Below are 17,469 nucleotides of genomic sequence, written 5' to 3' on the forward strand. Positions count from 1 at the left end.
AGGTCCTGTGCTACTGGGGCGTGTGTTGTGTCCTCTGGAACAGAGGACAATCACAGCAAGGCATAGTTTAGGAAGAGCCGTTAAGACTTTATCTAACGCCAGCCACATCCACCCCAAAAGGACAAATGCTGGTATTAAAAAAGAACTAGAGTGAATACCTATTGTATCCAGCTTCTATAACTTCCCCATTCCTGCACCCTTATTCATCCACATGGTGCATATGAAAGCAAATATGATTTTCCAGTGGGCGCTGTTCTGAGCGTCGAAGAATTGATGCTTTTGAACTGTGGTGTTGGAGAAGACTCTTGAGAGTCCCTTGGACTGCAAGGAGATCCAACCAGTCCATCCTAAAGGAGATCAGTCCTGGGTGTTCATTGGAAGGACTGATGCTGAAGCTGAAACTCCAATACTTTGGCCACCTCATGCAAAGAGTTGACTCATTGGAAAAGACTCTGATGTTAGGAGGGATTGGGGGCAGAAGGAGAAGGGGACGATAGAGGATGAGATGGTTCGATGGCATCACTGACTCAATGGACACGAATTTGAGTAAACTCCGGGAGTTGGTGATAGACAGGGAGGCCTGGCGTGCTGCAGTCCAGGAGTCACAAAGAGTTGGACATGATTGAGTGACTGAACGGAAATGAACTGTTCCCCTAACCACAGCTGACAGGTCCAAGTGTGGGCAGCCTCCTTACAAAGAATTTAGTGTGCGGGTGTGCCGAGAGTGGGTGCAAATGGTAGGGATAATTATGAAGCAAGAGTGACTCTGAAGTATGGCCATAAATTGATGATTATTACAGATGGGTGTTAAGTGCATGGGTGTTCTTTGTAACTATTCTCTCAAGAGTATTTTGAAATTGTGTATCAAATGAGAGTATGATGGAAGTGCTAGATTGTCTTTCTGGGAAAAAATGCATGTACACAGAGAGATAAAATTCTAGAGATAATTTCAGTAGGTTTATATCCTCCCACAAGTCTATCTATGGATTTGTATGATGCCAGGTTAAGAACCCTTAGTCTCAAAAAAGCTCAAAATATTCAGGAATAAGTTTAACCAAAGAAGTGTAAGACCTGTACACTGAAAACTAGAAAATATTGCTGAAAACAAGTAAAGACCCTAATAAATGGGAAAACATCCCATGTTTGTGAATGGGGAAGACTCACTATTATGATGGCAAAATTTCTCAAATTAACCTACAGAGTCAGTGTAATCCTTACTGAAATTCTAATTGCCTTTCTTTGCATTAACAACTGACCCTAAAATTCATATAGAAATGCGAGATCTAGAACAGCCAAGACAATCTTGGAAAAGGACAAAGTTAAAGAATTCATACTTCCTGATTTCAAAATCTATCACAAAGCTACATGATGGTATTGTATGAGAACAATACATGAGAACCGACATAAACATCCCTGGACTAGAACTGAAAAGTCCACAAACAACTGAAAAGTCCACAAATCTGTACATTTATGGTCAACTGGTTTTCAACAGAGTGACACGACCATTTAATGGAAAAATCAGATTCAAAAATGGTGTTGGAACAGCTGAGTATGCACAAGTAAAAAATGAATCTGGACTCCTACCTCATAAATTACACCAAAAACAATTAAAAATGGATCAGAGACATAAATCTAAAAGCCAAATCTATAAAACTCTTAGAATATGGGTGTAAATCGATGTGAGCCTGGATTAGGCAATATTTTTTTAGATATGACACAAAGAGCACAAGCTGAAAAATAAAAATACATAAATTGGGCTTCATCAGATTTTAAGTTTGTGCATTAATGGATACTATCAACAAAGTTAAAACACAATTCACAGAACTGGAGAAAGTACTTGTGAATCATATACTGGATAAAGGTCTAGTTTCCAAAATATATAGGGAACTTTTACAACTCAACAATAAGATGACAAATGATTCATTAAAAAATAAGTAAAGGATTTGAGTAGAGATCTCTCCAAAGAAGATAAACACATAGCCAATAAGCACATGAAAAGATGTTCAACATCATTAGTCACCAGGAAAATTCAAATCAAATCCACAAAGAGATACCATTCCATTACCTATAGGATGGCTATAAGTTAAAAGTCAAAAATTAGTGTTGGTGAGGAAGTGGTGAAATAAGAACCCTCAAATGTTGGTTTGAGGGAAGCATCCAGGGCAGTTTCCTGGGGGGAGCAGTGGGGAGTTATTGCTTAATGGGTATATAATTTCTGTTTGGGGTGATGAAAATATTCTGGGATTTGATAGTGGTGATAGCTGCAAACTTCATGAATATACGAAAAACCACTGAATTGAAATGACTCAATGATGCTAAAAAATGATGCTATTGTACGTGGATGATTTCTCAATTTAAAAAAATACCACAAAAAAAAAAATACCACATAGTCCAACGAGAAATTCTCTGACAAAGTACATATTATTGCAAAGAAACATTTGAAATATAACACATATCTATTATGTGAAAATCACACATCTAGTTATGATTTCAAAATGTTGCTTAGTTTAAAAGACAATTATAAATGCACAGTATGAGAAGCCCTTCTGAAGCTTATATTTACTACACTTTTAGATTTATCATATTTCATAGGTTCTGCTTCATTCTGCTTGGAATTTTATTCTGCGTGGAATAAAATCTAAGCAAAGAATGTAACTTTCACTAGCAATGGAACGCACTTAAATCTTAAGTTTCTAACTTCAGAAACTACAGAAACTACAGCATGGTAGTTCGCAAATCAATTTACCAAACGTACAGTTATAGAAGGCATCATAATGTAGTTACTTTAGGTCTGGAAGTCAAACGATCACAGTAGATGTTGTAGCTCTATCGCTTAGCTCTTTCCCACTTCTTCATCTGTGACTGAGATAGGTGGAATTGAAGTTCCTTCTAGCTTTAAAATTTTAAACTTACTCCATCCTATTGTGGCTTTACAGTCAAAAGAATTTTGGAAGTGTTTTCCTTGCTTGGGCATTAAAGCATTCACATTTTAAAATTTAACAAATTATTATTGTAACATTTGAAAGGGATTAAATCAATTAGACCAACTGATTGCATTCCGCTGAGAACTGGCCTGAGGCAATAGCACCATCTGGTGGTGTCTCTTCAAACATAATTTTCTAGAAGACGGTTTGACCTCTCATCAAGTTTAGATATGCCTATTTTAGGAAACAAATTTAATAATGTTGCATATGTTTAAGTTAACTAATGCTTATGTAATTGGTCTTAAAAACTTGTAATTCAACACATTCTCTCAACAAGTATTTGTTTAGTGCCCAAGTGTAAGAACAAAAGAGCAAACAAAAATACTTGCATTCATAGATGTAATAGTCTAGTGAGAGAGAGTAGACAGATAAGCATAATAAGTAAATTATGTTAACTGATAAGTTCTATCAAATATCAGGATAAGGGGGATGTAGGATAGGTTGCAATTTCAAATAAAATCTGAGCAAAGACTTGAAAGAGGTGACGTCAATTCTACACGCTTGTCTCAAGAATAAAATTCCACTGACTTACAATCTAAGTATCTAGCTTTAAATCTAGCGTGCTGCTATAATTCTGCTTCCTCAAATGTTCCTTTCTAGTAAGCAGGGACTGCAATACCAGGTCAATATTAAAAAGAAGGATATTAACATATTAACAGGATAATAAAATATTAACAAGAAGGACTGCATTTTGAAAAATGACGCTGCCCTAAAGATACATACCTTTCCTAGAGTAATGACTTTAGTATCAGGAAAGGTACAGGTGAAGAAAGGAAGGGCTCTAACGCTGACCCTACAGACCACTGCGACGCCTGAAATCTCGATAGCGGTCTCACTGTAAGGCTGCTCCGCAATGGTGACGCAGGGCTCTTCCTATCATTACTATGTAGTTCTATTTCCTGATCCAAGAAAGGAACGGGGGAAAATCAGGTAAACTCCGCAGGGTGCTTCTGGACCAGGAATTTCTGCGACGCCGCAACCTGCGCCCGTGTCCAGTCAGACAGCCGCATCCAGGTCCGACGCGCATTCCTGGTTGGCGGATTCGTCACTTCTTGGTGTCAGAAGTTAAAATGAAAATTCAAATTTCCCTACTTCGGAAGCCCTTCTTGTCCAAGAAAACAGAAGCAAGAGCAACTCTGAGTCCTTGAATCTTTTTTTTTTTTCTCTCGTGGCTTCCACAATATCTACACCCTGTCTGCCGGGGACTTGCGTCGAAAGTGACGACGCGGACGTTCAGGCCTCGGTTTCCAGCGCGCAGTCGCGGCGGCCCCTCGCTCCCGCCCTTGCCGGGAGGTCCGACGTGGAAGTTGCTGGCTGACCAAGCTTCCAAAGAAACTGTCTGGGAGCTGAGTCCGAGCCGGAGCCGGAGCGCAGGCCTAGGCGAGGGGAGGTGGCGGCGCCAAGACTCGAATAGGAGTCGCTGCCGAGGTCGGGGCCAGTCTCTGACAGTCGACGAGGGCGGACAGGCGGTTCATCATGGGTGAGAGATCTGAGAAGGGAGTCTGGGCGCACTGAGAGGCCGAGGCCGAGGGGGCTGGGGTTGGGGAGAGGAGGAACAGAGGGGCAGGCCTGGGAAGCCCAGAGTAACCGGCGCCTCAGGGAGCTGGTTGCTGAGGACTTCACTCACCTTGGCTTTTCACCAGTGTGCATGGACTCCGACTGCAACCTTCGCTTCCTGTCTCCCCGCGGCGTCAGGGGTGGGTCACCGCGGGTCGGTGAACTTTTTCCTTACCTCCTCGGACCCAGCGCCGCTTGCTGGACGGAGCTGGTCTGCGAAGCTTGGCAACATGTCAGTCGCAAGTTCACGAAGGTTTCTTGGGTGAAAGATGAGCTCTGACCTTGTAGTGGCAGCTTGATATTCTCTCCCTGGTCGCTGGGACAGCGTCAGTTTAAAATCCAAAAGGTGTTGCTCGTAATGTTTTATTGCCAACACGGCATTTATCTGCTTGCCTGTAACTTTTCCTGTAAGAGAGGAATGTGGAGGGGCTAGTGGGCAGGGAAGGTATTACGGGTCAGTGATGACGTTTTAAACTCAATTTTTGGAGTGCTAATTGAGAGATCTACATTGTCGTGAAAAGCAGCAGGTAGAGAGCTTCGCTCCCCACTGGAGCCCAAATGAAGGGGCACATTTTTAACTTGCTCACAACTCTCCAAGTGATGCAGATTCTTTGGGTTATTTAAATACCTCAGCTATTTTCTGGGGAGTTTCCATATTGCTCTGAAACATCAGAAGTGCCTTCTTGTCTTTTTGCATAACCCTGTCAGTTTTTTTTCCTACTGCCTGTTTTTAACCTATAAGAAAGGATTTTGTCAAGTCACACTCCTTATGTTACAAACTTTCAAGGTTCTCTAGCCCATGGTGGATTCTTTTTCCAGACTTGTTTTTAATTTTGTCATTTCTTTGTAAAATAACCAGATGTTGTTTGTGAGCATCATTTCTGTTGTCAGCTTTTTTTATATTGTTAGTGTAACTTTTTTCTAATCTTTTCAATTGTCTTTTGGTAAGAAAGGGCCAGAGTGCTTTTATTGGGTAGGGAGGGGTAATCATTAAAGAAAGAACTTATTTTAAAAGAGCTTCTTGTTTGATTGTAGAAATAGTAAAGATTCTGAATTTCCACCTCTGTTACTCTTAGGGGTTATTTTATTTAAACACACATCAACAATTTAATCTAGTACTGGGAGGCCCTGCTGAGACAGAGGATGATTTTAAATTTTAACTTTTTTTCAGCTGTATTGAGGTATGAATGACAAAAATTATGTATATTTAAGGTGTACAGCATGATATTCTGATACACTGTGAAATGATTACCACATTCAAGCTGATTAACATGTCCATCACCTTACAGTTACCCTTTTTGTGTGTGGGATGAGAACACTTTGAGATCTGCTGTCTTGGAAAATTTCAAGTGTACAATACATTATTTATTAAACATAGTTACCATGATGTTCATTAGATCTCCAGAACGAATCTTCTAATCAATGTGTATATCCTTTGACTAACACTGACTGTGTCATTTTCCCCACTTTCCCAGCATCTGGTAGCCACGATTCTATTCTCTGTTCACAAGTGCTTTTATATTACACAATACTTTGTATATAGGAAGCTTTCTGGTAATAGTTCATGATATGTTGAATGTAGCTTTTTATTATTTTTTTAAATGTTTTCCATCAGAAACAATTTTTGTTATTTTTGGCTTCTGTCTCAATTTCTTTGCAAGTTACATTCCTTACAGAGAATTCTCAGTGATTGAAAGTACTTATGGTACTGCTGTGGTTCAGCAATAATAACTGCTGCTCGTGTTCAAGGACTTCATTGTCCCACTACCATTCTAATTTGCCCTTTAATTTCTAGGGGTGATGAGGATATCATGTGAAGCTATCCACATTCTCTTGTTTAGAAAGTGAGCTCCATGAGGGGAGTCATATTTCTCTTATTTTTGAGGATATCTTCTGAGCCTGCCTAACATAGTATCCAGGACATGGTAACAATCAGTAATTACTAGTGTGATGTTGAATGATGTATTTCACTGGAAGCAATGCACCTATGAATGGAGGAAAATATTACAATGTTACTGAATTTAGTATAGCTTTTAAAGAGCAAGATTAAATGTTTTGTGGATTTAGTTCTTGAAATGATATTGAAATACATTTTTGTTATTTTCTAAGGTGGCTTTTTCTCAAGCATTTTTTCCAGTCTGTTTGGAACTCGGGAAATGAGGATTTTAATTTTGGGATTAGATGGAGCAGGAAAAACTACAATTTTGTACAGATTACAGGTTGGAGAAGTTGTGACTACTATTCCTAGTAAGTGTTGGTATGATAAACTAATTATAGGGGCTTTTGTTTTCCATTGAAAAAAATTTATTTCTGAATACATATGTAATGTAATTAATAAGATTTGTAGACTTCTATGAGCATAATATTGACAACATTTTTTTCATAAATTTACAGACAGTTTGGCTTAATTTATGAAACCCTGTGCATGGCTGAGTTCTGCTGTTTAGAGCTGTTGTAAAAGTTGGGTAGAGTTAAGCCACATAGTATCATTGAGAGCCAGTATCTTTATTGATAAAATGAAGATAATAGATATTCATTGGCTTTGAAAATAAAGCCAGTGAATAAGGAAAATGAATCAGGTATATAAAATACTTTGTAAATCTGAGTAAAGAATTACCAGTATGTTGATACTAAGTCATACTATTACATGTGCAGTGTTTTTTTTTCTGTACTTGTTGTTATTTGATTAAGATTAGTTTTTTTTTTAGTAATTCTATTGATTATTTTTAAAAATCTGAGTTGAAGAGACTGAGTGTTGAATTAATCTGGAATTTAAAAATATCCAGAAAAGTAACACCTTTAAATCAATTGATATCTTAGAAAAATATTCTTCAGTAGTCCTAATTTACTACATAAGAAGACTGTTCTGTTACTTGCCCTGAAGATTAGTATACTTAAACTAAGTTCAATAGTTTGTAGACTTTGCTCAAGAATACTTATGTCTTTAAGTTACTCCATCACTCAAGGTATTTCTGTTTAGTACTATTTACATTTCCAGATTAAAAAAGAAAAGTCTAGCTTTTACAAAAGAACTTTTCGAGCCGTGTCATCTGTTAGTTCTTGCTACCACCTTCAAGAAATTTCAGCTTCTTTGGTTTTTGTTTCTCAAATCGCCCGTCTGTGCTGCAGTTGAGTCATGGTGGCCCCTGCGGTACCCACAGCTCAGTGGATTGCGTTTCAGCAAATGTGGTTTATACCACGTCCTTCTCCTGTGCAAATAAACAACATTTGTAATTGAGGTTGAATATGGTGATTACACTGCTACCTAATTCTAAGGGAGACATCATGAACTTGGTTTTTACTTTTTCACTCAGATTTGCTATAGTAATTTTTTTATACTTGCCATATATACTCTTCAGCATTGTTTACCAGTATAAACTTAAATCTAAAAAATTAATTGTCCAATTATAGCTATGTTATATTTTACTTTGATTTTTTTTGTTTGTAAAATTTTATTAATTTTTATATGTATAGCTCCTAAGTTTTTTCAGCATCCTCTCCAGCTCCTCTGGATTCCTTTCATTGAAAATAATAGTATCTTGCCTTAGGCATGTGATGCCAAGCCCCACCTAAGAAGGATGGCAGGGGAAGGGGTTGAGACTCCTCCCCTTTGACCATCTAGCTGTGACCTTACTGTGGATGAATTCTTGAGGAAGTCTTCAGAGGGCCTGTGAGATTCCCTGCCTTAGTGAACTCAGCTTCCATAAAGAGGTATACAGCCATTGCTGTGCCTTACTGAAGTTTAGAATCTAGGCTTTTGTCCTATTTGCTACCTACCAAAATTCCATTTTTTGTAATGTGTTTACAACTGTCCTTTCTAAGTATAACTTTCTGAATGCTTTTGTATGCCAGTGTTTAACATAATAGGATTTCCATTTAGCTAAGAATATCTAATTGCAGAGGTGGCTGGGGGTTCTTCTATACCCTGAAAGTGGGATTGATCTTGCTTATTGTGGGGGGGAGGTGTGTGTGTTGTATAGCACAGCATACTGTCGTAAATGGAATAATATTTGAACTAATAATGTGATTCAACAGTTACCACTAATTGCTGAAACCCAGGGCACTTTGAAGACAGAATGTATCAGTCTACATATACTGTTAATTTGCTTTCTTTTCCAGCCATTGGATTTAATGTTGAGACAGTAACATACAAGAACCTTAAATTCCAAGTCTGGGATTTGGGAGGACAGACAAGCATCAGGTATGGTACAAAGGCCAGACCATTTTGTAGTACTGGGATCTTTATTGCTCTTTTAGGGTTAGCAGCAGTAAACCAAAATATGTCTTCTTTTGTAATGTAATGGGTGCCACCTAGTTTAAAATGAGGTAAAACCGCCTTATTCTCTCAATTAAATCTGAGAATTAAAGATTTTTAACTAAAAAATTAAAATCTACAGAAGTCAGTTTTTCCTATATCACTTGGATGAAAATTTTTTCCATGCAAGTCTCAAGACCTGATTACTTCAGTCAGTTCAGTTCAGTCGCTCAGTCATATCCGACTCTTTGCGACCCTCTGAACCGCAGCATGCCAGGCCTCCCTGTCCATCACCAACTCCCGGAGTCCACCCAAACCACGTCCATCGAGTCGATGATGCCATCCAGCCATCTCATCCTCTGTCGTTCCCTTCTCCTCCTGCCCTCAATCTTTCCCAGAATCAGGGTCTTTTCAAATGAGTCAGCTCTTCGCATCAGGTGGCCTAAGTCCTGGAGTTTCAGCTTCAGCATCAGTCCTTCCAATGAACACCCAGGACTGATCTCCTTAAGGATGGATTGGTTGGATCTCCTTGCAGTCCAAGGGACTCTCAAGAGTCTTCTCCAACACCACAGTTCAAAAGCATCAATTCTTCGGTGCTCAGCTTTCTTTATAGTCCAACTCTCACATCCATACATGACCACTGGAAAAACCATAGCCTTGACTAGACGGACCTTTGTTGGCAAAGTAATGTCTCTGCTTTTTAATATGCTGTCTAGGTTGGTCATAACTTTCCTTCCAAGGAGTAAGCATCTTTTAATTTCATGGCTGCAGTCACCCTCTGCAGTGATTTTAGAGCCCAGAAAAATAAAGTCAGCCGCTGTTTCCACTGTTTCCCCATCTATCTGCCGTGAAGTGATGGGACCGGATGCCATGATCTTAGTTTTCTGAATGTTGAGCTTTAAGCCAACTTTTTCACTCTCCTTTCACTTTCATCAAGAGGCTCTTTAGTTCTTCACTTTCTGCCGTAAGGGTGTAGTTTTTAAATAAAAACAATCCTCTAGTTAATTCTTGTCAGTCCCTTCCTCTGTGAAACAGACTGTTTTGGATTTCATGAAAATACCTTTTGGGCCCACCATTTAGGACTGGATGCATTCCCCAAGTATTCTGCTGCCTTTTAACTCATTTTATTTGTTGAACTACTTTGGAGTCATTTGTTAATTTTAGCCATTTCTACTTCGTGTCTTCAGTGATCAATTTAAAGTCTGTGACTAAAATTATTTTTAAAGAACCCATTTCTCTTAAGGAGTTTCTAGTTAAAGATTTATAAGATACAGTGATCAGGTCTGTATGAAACATTTTTTCATCAGTACATTTAGTGATTTTATAGATTCTTCTCTCAGCCTGTAGTCTAAACTCACTCTGAAGCTCCTTGATCCTGTGTTCTATCAATATTCTTTCTACCCATCCCCATCTGAGGCATATGATACATGTCCATCAGAAACAATCATTATGGCATTGATACTGATATGGGTGGGAAAGGATTGGCAAGTAACACCCTTCACCCCACCATAGCCAAGTCCTAGCATATAAATTAACCTATCAGTTTCATTTTCAAATAATAATATATTCTCCCTTTCTGAATTTTCTTTAGGCCATACTGGAGATGTTATTACTCAAACACAGATGCAGTCATTTACGTAGTAGACAGTTGTGACCGAGACCGAATTGGCATTTCCAAATCAGAGTTAGTTGCTATGTTGGAGGTAAGAAAACTTTATTAAAATGTGGGTAAGTCATTTATATTTCCTTGCTCTTTTTATTATTTATTGTCACATGCAGAAATAATTAAAAGGGAAACAACAGGGGTCTCCCCCACACCCACGTCTTTAGTATCATGTTCTTTTATGCAAATTACTTTCTATTCCAAAAATACTGTTGGGGAGAGAGTTGAAGACAAAAAAAAAATTGCAGTCCTATAACTTCCTTTAAATTCCTTAACTTCCAGAAAATTCAGAGCTAAACCCTATCTAAACTGAAGTGACCATTCTAAGTCACTCCTGTGAAGTGATTATTTCTTTAATGCCTTTATTTCTGGTTGTATAAATTAGCATATGGAAGCAGATTTATTATATAAGTATATAAATAATAAAGTATATTTGTTTTAGAAACACTGAAGCTCAGAAAAGTCTGGATTTTTGGCACAGTTCTGGCCTGTTTACCTCTCCCAGCTGTATCATTTTTTCACTCTTCCCTGCGTTTACAGTACCTCAGCCATACCGATATTTCTTTTCTGTGCTCACTGAGTTTGTGTGCCTGACACCTGGTTTAGGGTTTTGCACTTGCTTCTCCTGCTTGGAATTCTCTTTCCCCAAATCTTTGTGTGGCTGTCTTCATGACATGTTTTATCTCACATGTTTCTTCCTCAGAGAGGAGGTCTCAGTTATCTTCTAACCCTTTATCTTACTTTATTCTTTCATTTCTTTCCATTATTTTAAACATATTTGTTTACTTATATATGCTTCCCACCCTAAAGTGTAAAGTTCTTTGCATTACCTTGTACCCCTGATGTGTGGAACAGTGTATAATAGCTCTTAACTGAGAACCCAATACATTATATTCACTGAGGTTTGTAAGACACTGATAAGCTAACTGAATTTAGAGGGTACATTCAGTAGTCATTTAAAAGATTTTAAAATTGTTACATAAGCTTCTCAAATGTACTAGTGATTAACCTAATAATGAAATTGCCTTTGCTTGAGAAAATTAGATGTATAGGTTTCCTTTTCCCACTGAAACAATGATTCTGACTTACTCAATTATTGAATGTTTAAGTTCTAGACAACTTGATTCCTAGTTAGAAGCAAGACTTAGACTATTTTGGACTTCTGAGTTCTTGGATGATGAACTTCTTAGTAGCTTCCAATTATAAATTTCAACCTAAAGTTTTAAAGTTTTGCCTAAATTTTTTTTTTAAACAACATAGCATCACATTTATCATAAGAGTGTCTTAGACCAAATTTAAAGTATAAGGAATTTTAAGGGACTGGTTAATTGCCTTGGGTATAACATATTTTTAAAATATAAGCTTTATTTAGCTGTAATTCACATGGTATAATAAATTTTTATTATATAAAGTATGGCATAAAAGAAATGGATTATTAACTTCAGTTCACAGTTCTCAAATTGTATTGGATTGTTGTTATGTTATTTGTGGTATTAGGATTTGACTTGTGTAATCTTTCTCCATAGAAAACTAAAAATTGTATTCATTCTTTAGGAATTAACTTTTATTTGATTCAATCAATATTTATTTATTAGTGATATAAAGTACATGTGGAGGTTGAATCAGGACCTATTAAAACTTACAGACATAAAACCAATTTGTTTTACCTTTGTACATAAAAACTTCTAAGTGGAGTAAAGAAATAAAAAAAGGAGCTAGAAAATATGCTTTTAAAATAACGATTTTTTTTTTTTTTTTGGCGTTTCTTCCTAAACTCAGGAGCAAATTGATTAGAGGAAATATTTTTTTATTTTATTTAGGAAGAAGAGCTGAGAAAAGCCATTTTAGTGGTGTTTGCAAATAAGCAGGACATGGAACAGGCAATGACTCCCTCAGAAATGGCAAATTCACTTGGGTTACCTGCCTTGAAGGACCGAAAATGGCAAATATTCAAAACTTCAGCAACCAAAGGCACTGGCCTTGATGAGGCAATGGAATGGTAAGTGTCATGTTTCCAGAAGCCATTTGTGGATTTGTGTGTCCATGCATTTGTAATTTCCCTTTGGTCTTAAGGATGAAATCAGATTACTTTGCAGTTTATCATATTAAGTTCCTCCACCCTTTTCTTCCACTGGTTTTCATCTACATCTGCTTTTGTTTTAGCCACAGGTACTAATTTTAGTTAGGTAAACCACCTATCTGCTACATTTCTAGCTTTTTCCCTTACTCACCTCACCCTCCAGTTCCTTATCCTCCAGGACTTAGGTTGAGGCTCTCTGCTTCTCAAGAGCCTTCCATACCTCCGGGCCCACTGCCTTACCACACACACAGATGTCCTTGTCAGAGATCAGTGATATAATAGTACTTGTTACACTGTCTTGTAGTTGGTTTGTGCATTTGCTTATTAAATTATCATCTTGAGGACTGAGGCTAGTTTTCATCTCTGAATTATCCACATCTGGCCTGGCTATAGTAGGTAGCAGCCTGGAAAGTGGCTATTTGGTTGTTTTTGATTTTTCATTCAAAGCATAGACAAAGTGAGAGCTAAGATACACCCTTGTGGAAATTGAGTCCATAACCTCATTCTTCTAATATAACCATCTTCACTTTCATCATTTAAAGTGCTTTGGAATTCATCTTCAGCATGAAATTTATGTTATAAACAGTCATTCTCTATACCTGAACATTTGAAGTTAATTTTGTGAAACTGTTCATTTTCTCTTCACAGGTTAGTTGAAACATTAAAGAGCAGACAGTAATTCAGTCACTTTCGCTCCTCTGAAACGAGACCGCATCACATATCCCTTTGGAAACAGTGAAGTGTGCTCCACACTACTAAATGCTAAAGCTGTCTGATTGTCGGCATATACCGAACTGACTGGAACATTTATAATACATGTTAAAACTAAGTATTTGGTTGGAAGGGTAACTCATTGTGATTGAACCAACTGAATGTCTGTCCTATATAATGTAAAATATTCCTTCCTTGTTATCTTGTGTTAAGGTATATATTCTATTTGTATGCAATTCTTATTCAGATACAGTCCTATTAAAGAATGTTCTCTTAATGAGGAAAAAGCCCTCCGGTTTTTAAATTAGTGGTTCCATCCTGTTTGTATTCACACCAATTTATATCTTAATTCAGATTTTTCCCTCTAAAATGAATTAGGTTTTTCCAAATTTCCTAATCCAAAAGATTAGGCTCAATAGAGTAGGCCAAGAACCTAGCGTGGGTAATTATAGTCTTCATTTGCTTAATGACCATTTGATCTAAGCTGTTTCATTTAAAAGCTTTTGGTTATAGGCATGAAATAATTATTTTGGTGGCTAACTTCACTGACTTATCTGTAATTATTATTTTATAGTATTTTTAGCTGTTTGGAAATTTTTTTCAGATTTGGACCTACTCAGTCAATTTGTACAGGAATCCTGCCATGTTGCTAGGACATCATTTTTACATCTTCATTTTTATGGACATGGACCCAAAATGCTGATAGACTGGCTTGACTAAAGTCACCTGCAAGGGAGGTGGGAACAGGGCTTACAGAGAGATTTCAGGGTCAGAAGCTTGTCCCATGAACTATACTATAAATTCCTGGAAGTGCCAACATTGACAACACAACTTAATTCCTTATGTAAAATTAAGCTAATAGAAGTAGACATAGTAGATTCAAAATAATGTCTATAAAATTTTCCATACTAGTAGAGGTAGTAGAAATAGTCCTAAATGGTTATATTTGATTGAATTCACAACACAGTAAACAAAATTTCACATTAAAGGAAATTTTTTGAAAACAAGACTTATTTTAAGAAGCATTGTAAAGGATTTTTTACTGCCTTTGGTTCCTTCTGTCTACCTGTAATTGAACATGTAACTTTGAATGGTGAAAAGTCAAAATCTTATTGATTCTAGAGGGAGAGAAACTAAGTATTCCTGATTTTAAAAATTAGGCTTACTGCTGCTAGACTATCAAAAACAATTATTTCCTAATGGACTTTTAAAAGGAACTTTACAAACAACCCAGTCTACAGTGAGACAGAAATAAATAGAGACCTTAATAATTACTAAAATTGGGAGCAATTTTTTTCAGGCCTTCTTCCAGGAGCATGTGTTCCCAGTGTACCCATTAGTACTAACAGCATATAACTGACATTGTGTCATAGTTTGCCAGGCACTCCTGATGGGCAAACTGTCTTTTTCATGTTCTTATCCCTAACGTCCAGTATGATGCCTGGCACATTATGGCACCTCAGAATATGTTCATGGTTAAAAATGGTAGGCTGTGTTTGTCAGCTAGGAAGATAGTACACCAGCACTTTACACTTGGGTCCCTTTCTGGTCAGTGGCACATAGCTAGTGTTAGACTTGGACCCAAATGGATAAGCACTCCCCAGTGGTTCAGGAACACTGTGAAAATAGAAGTGTGGGGAGGTGCAACCCTGGCAGGCAAACAGTGCCTGACAAATAGCCGTGGTAGCAAAGGCCTGCACTTGGGTGATCCTGATCCCCCTGATTTGCCACAAAGAATAGGATGGGGTAAATAGAGCATGCACTGACATTAAGCTGGTATAAATGAGAAGGTCCTTGTGTAGTAGGAATAGCTGTACAGGTGTGGTATAGGAGGTTGAATGTTTGTATTTATAAAAATCTACTGAGTCTTGTTTCATGAGAAGCCTGAAAAGGACCAAACTTGAAATCAGAGCATATGAGTTCTAGGCGCAAAGGGCCACTCCATCAATTTCTGTTTGGTTTTTCTTTTTGTACAAATAATATCAAAGGTGTCTTAGTGCTCACATTCTATTTTATGATTGTTTGGTAGTGGTACTGTGTCATGTGATCAGATTTAAAGACAAATCGAGAGTGGAGTTCTATTATCAGAATACCTGAGATGCTCTTTAAATCGTGGACATGTAAGCTCCTTGAGGGCAGGGACCATACCTTAACTTACTGTTAGAACCCCTTGCATCTAGTGTGGTGCACCTGGCACATACTTGGTACTGGGCTCTCAATAAATATTTACTGGAATAAATATTGATTAAATACTGATTAAAATGATTAAATATTGATGAAAACAAAGCCGTGCTCAATATACTTCAGATATTTATTTTTCCTGACTTTGCCTTTAGTATTAATAACTTTTTTGATTTAGAAATTTTTTATAAAAGCAAATACCTGCACTTTAAATCACTTAGAATTGGGTCTGCTTTCCAGGATGCCCCATGTTTATTCTTTTGGGATATTACAAACACCTTGGAAGTGTGAGAACTCCTGTTTGAGATACAAACTGCACCATAACACAAATTGTGAAGTTCATGAATGTTTGAACATTTGATTCCTATGCTACATGCTGTAATATTCTAACCCCGTCACCATAAAGAGCGTGGGCTTTCAGTCCCAGGTTTAATCTTGACTTCTGCATTCAACCTGTGTCACCCTTAGGTAGATTATTTAACCCGAGAGGAGATTCCTTATCTGTAAAATAATGAGTTTAAGGAAGCTGTCAGAAAGACTTAAATAAATATGAGTTAAATAAAACATAAAGTGTAGGATGCTTTTTCCTCCCCCTACCCTTCCAAATGTATTGGATACTAAAGTATATTGCTTCTGTTTAATACATCAAGTGTAGAGAGGCAAAAGATACCATATGGTTGAACAAGATAATGCCAGACTGTTTTCCAAAGTGTTTTATAAAAAAAGTTCCCTTTCCTCCACCACGCTTGTCAACATTTGGTGGTGTCAGCCTTGTTAATCTGAAGGGTTCAAAATGGAGTTTCATTTACATGTTAATCTGCATTTTCCTGATTACTAACAAGGTTAATACAGGAGTGACTCAAAAAAAGTAACTAGCAGACACAGCTGATACTCTGACCCTACTGGTGCAGGCTGTAGCCCTTTCATCTCTGGTTGGGGAGACAGTGGTGTCCAGGCCCTCGCCAAGCCAGGGTGGCCGTTCTGAAGCTCATGAGCGCCACCACCAGGTGGTCTCACGGCAAGGACTTGCTAACCAGTACAGAAGTACCTTAAGAGCCTATTTGCTAACTGGGCTAGAGGGCCACTTACATTTCCTCTGCAACGCCTATTTCTGTATTTTGCCACTTTTTCAACTGTGTTATCTTCGTTGATTATAGGTATTTCTTACATAGCCTGGGTACTATTAATCCTTTATCAGTACAGGGTACATACCACGTCCCAGCTGTGTCTTCTTGTAAATAGAAGTTCTTAATTTTTATCACATCATCCCTCTCTAGATAGCACTTTTTGTCTTATTTTTCATCATCTGACAGGGCAAGCCCCTCACCCTATTTTCCTTTTTTAAGAGTATCATGGCTATTTTCAACTTACTATTCTTCCATGTACATTTTAGAATCAGCTTGTTGGGATAATATGAAGAACTTCTTTGGGATTTTGCTCCGATTTGTATTTAACTACAGGTTTCCAACTGGGGAAGAACTAGCAACTTATGATACTAAATCTTCCTACCCATGAATGTAGTGAAACTTCTCCATTTGTCCAGGTCTTTCTTAATGCTCACGTTTTCAGCTCAGCAGTCGCTCAGTTGTGTCTGACTCTTTGCAACCCCATGGACAGCAGCACACCAGGCCTCCCCGTCCATCACCAACTCCCAGAGCTTGCTCACATTCATGTCCATTGAGTCGGTGATGCCATCCAACCATCTCATCCTGTCGTTCCCTTCTCCTCCTGCCTTCAATCTTTCCCAGCATCAGGGTCTTTTCTGGTGAGTCAGTTCTTCACATCAGTACTGGAGTTTCAGCTTCAGCATCAGTCCTTCCAATGAATATTCAGGACTGACTTCCTTTAGGATGGACTGACTAGATCTCCTTGTAGTCCAAGGGACTCTCAAGAGTCTTCTCCAATATCACAGTTCAAAAGCATCAATTCTTTGGCCCTCAGCTTTCTTTATAGTCCAACTTCTCACATCCACACATGACTACTGGAAAAAAATAGCTTTGACTAGACAGACCTTTGTTGGCAAAGTAATGTCTCTGCT

At 37.9% G+C, this 17,469-nt stretch overlaps 1 protein-coding gene across 1 annotated transcript; it reads left to right on the forward strand.

Moving 5' to 3' along the window:
• Positions 1-3,675: 3,675 nt before the first annotated feature.
• Positions 3,676-15,536, forward strand: ARL1 (ADP ribosylation factor like GTPase 1). The gene is made up of 6 exons (XM_043880659.1): positions 3,676-4,464; positions 6,651-6,788; positions 8,661-8,742; positions 10,388-10,499; positions 12,280-12,458; positions 13,188-15,536. The coding sequence occupies exons 1-6, from the start codon at positions 4,461-4,463 to the stop codon at positions 13,216-13,218; spliced, it is 546 nt and encodes a 181-aa protein (XP_043736594.1). The 5' UTR covers positions 3,676-4,460; the 3' UTR covers positions 13,219-15,536.
• Positions 15,537-17,469: the final 1,933 nt, after the last annotated feature.

Source organism: Cervus elaphus, chromosome 22, assembly GCF_910594005.1.
Source record: "Cervus elaphus chromosome 22, mCerEla1.1, whole genome shotgun sequence".
NCBI classification, from domain to species: domain Eukaryota; kingdom Metazoa; phylum Chordata; class Mammalia; order Artiodactyla; family Cervidae; genus Cervus; species Cervus elaphus.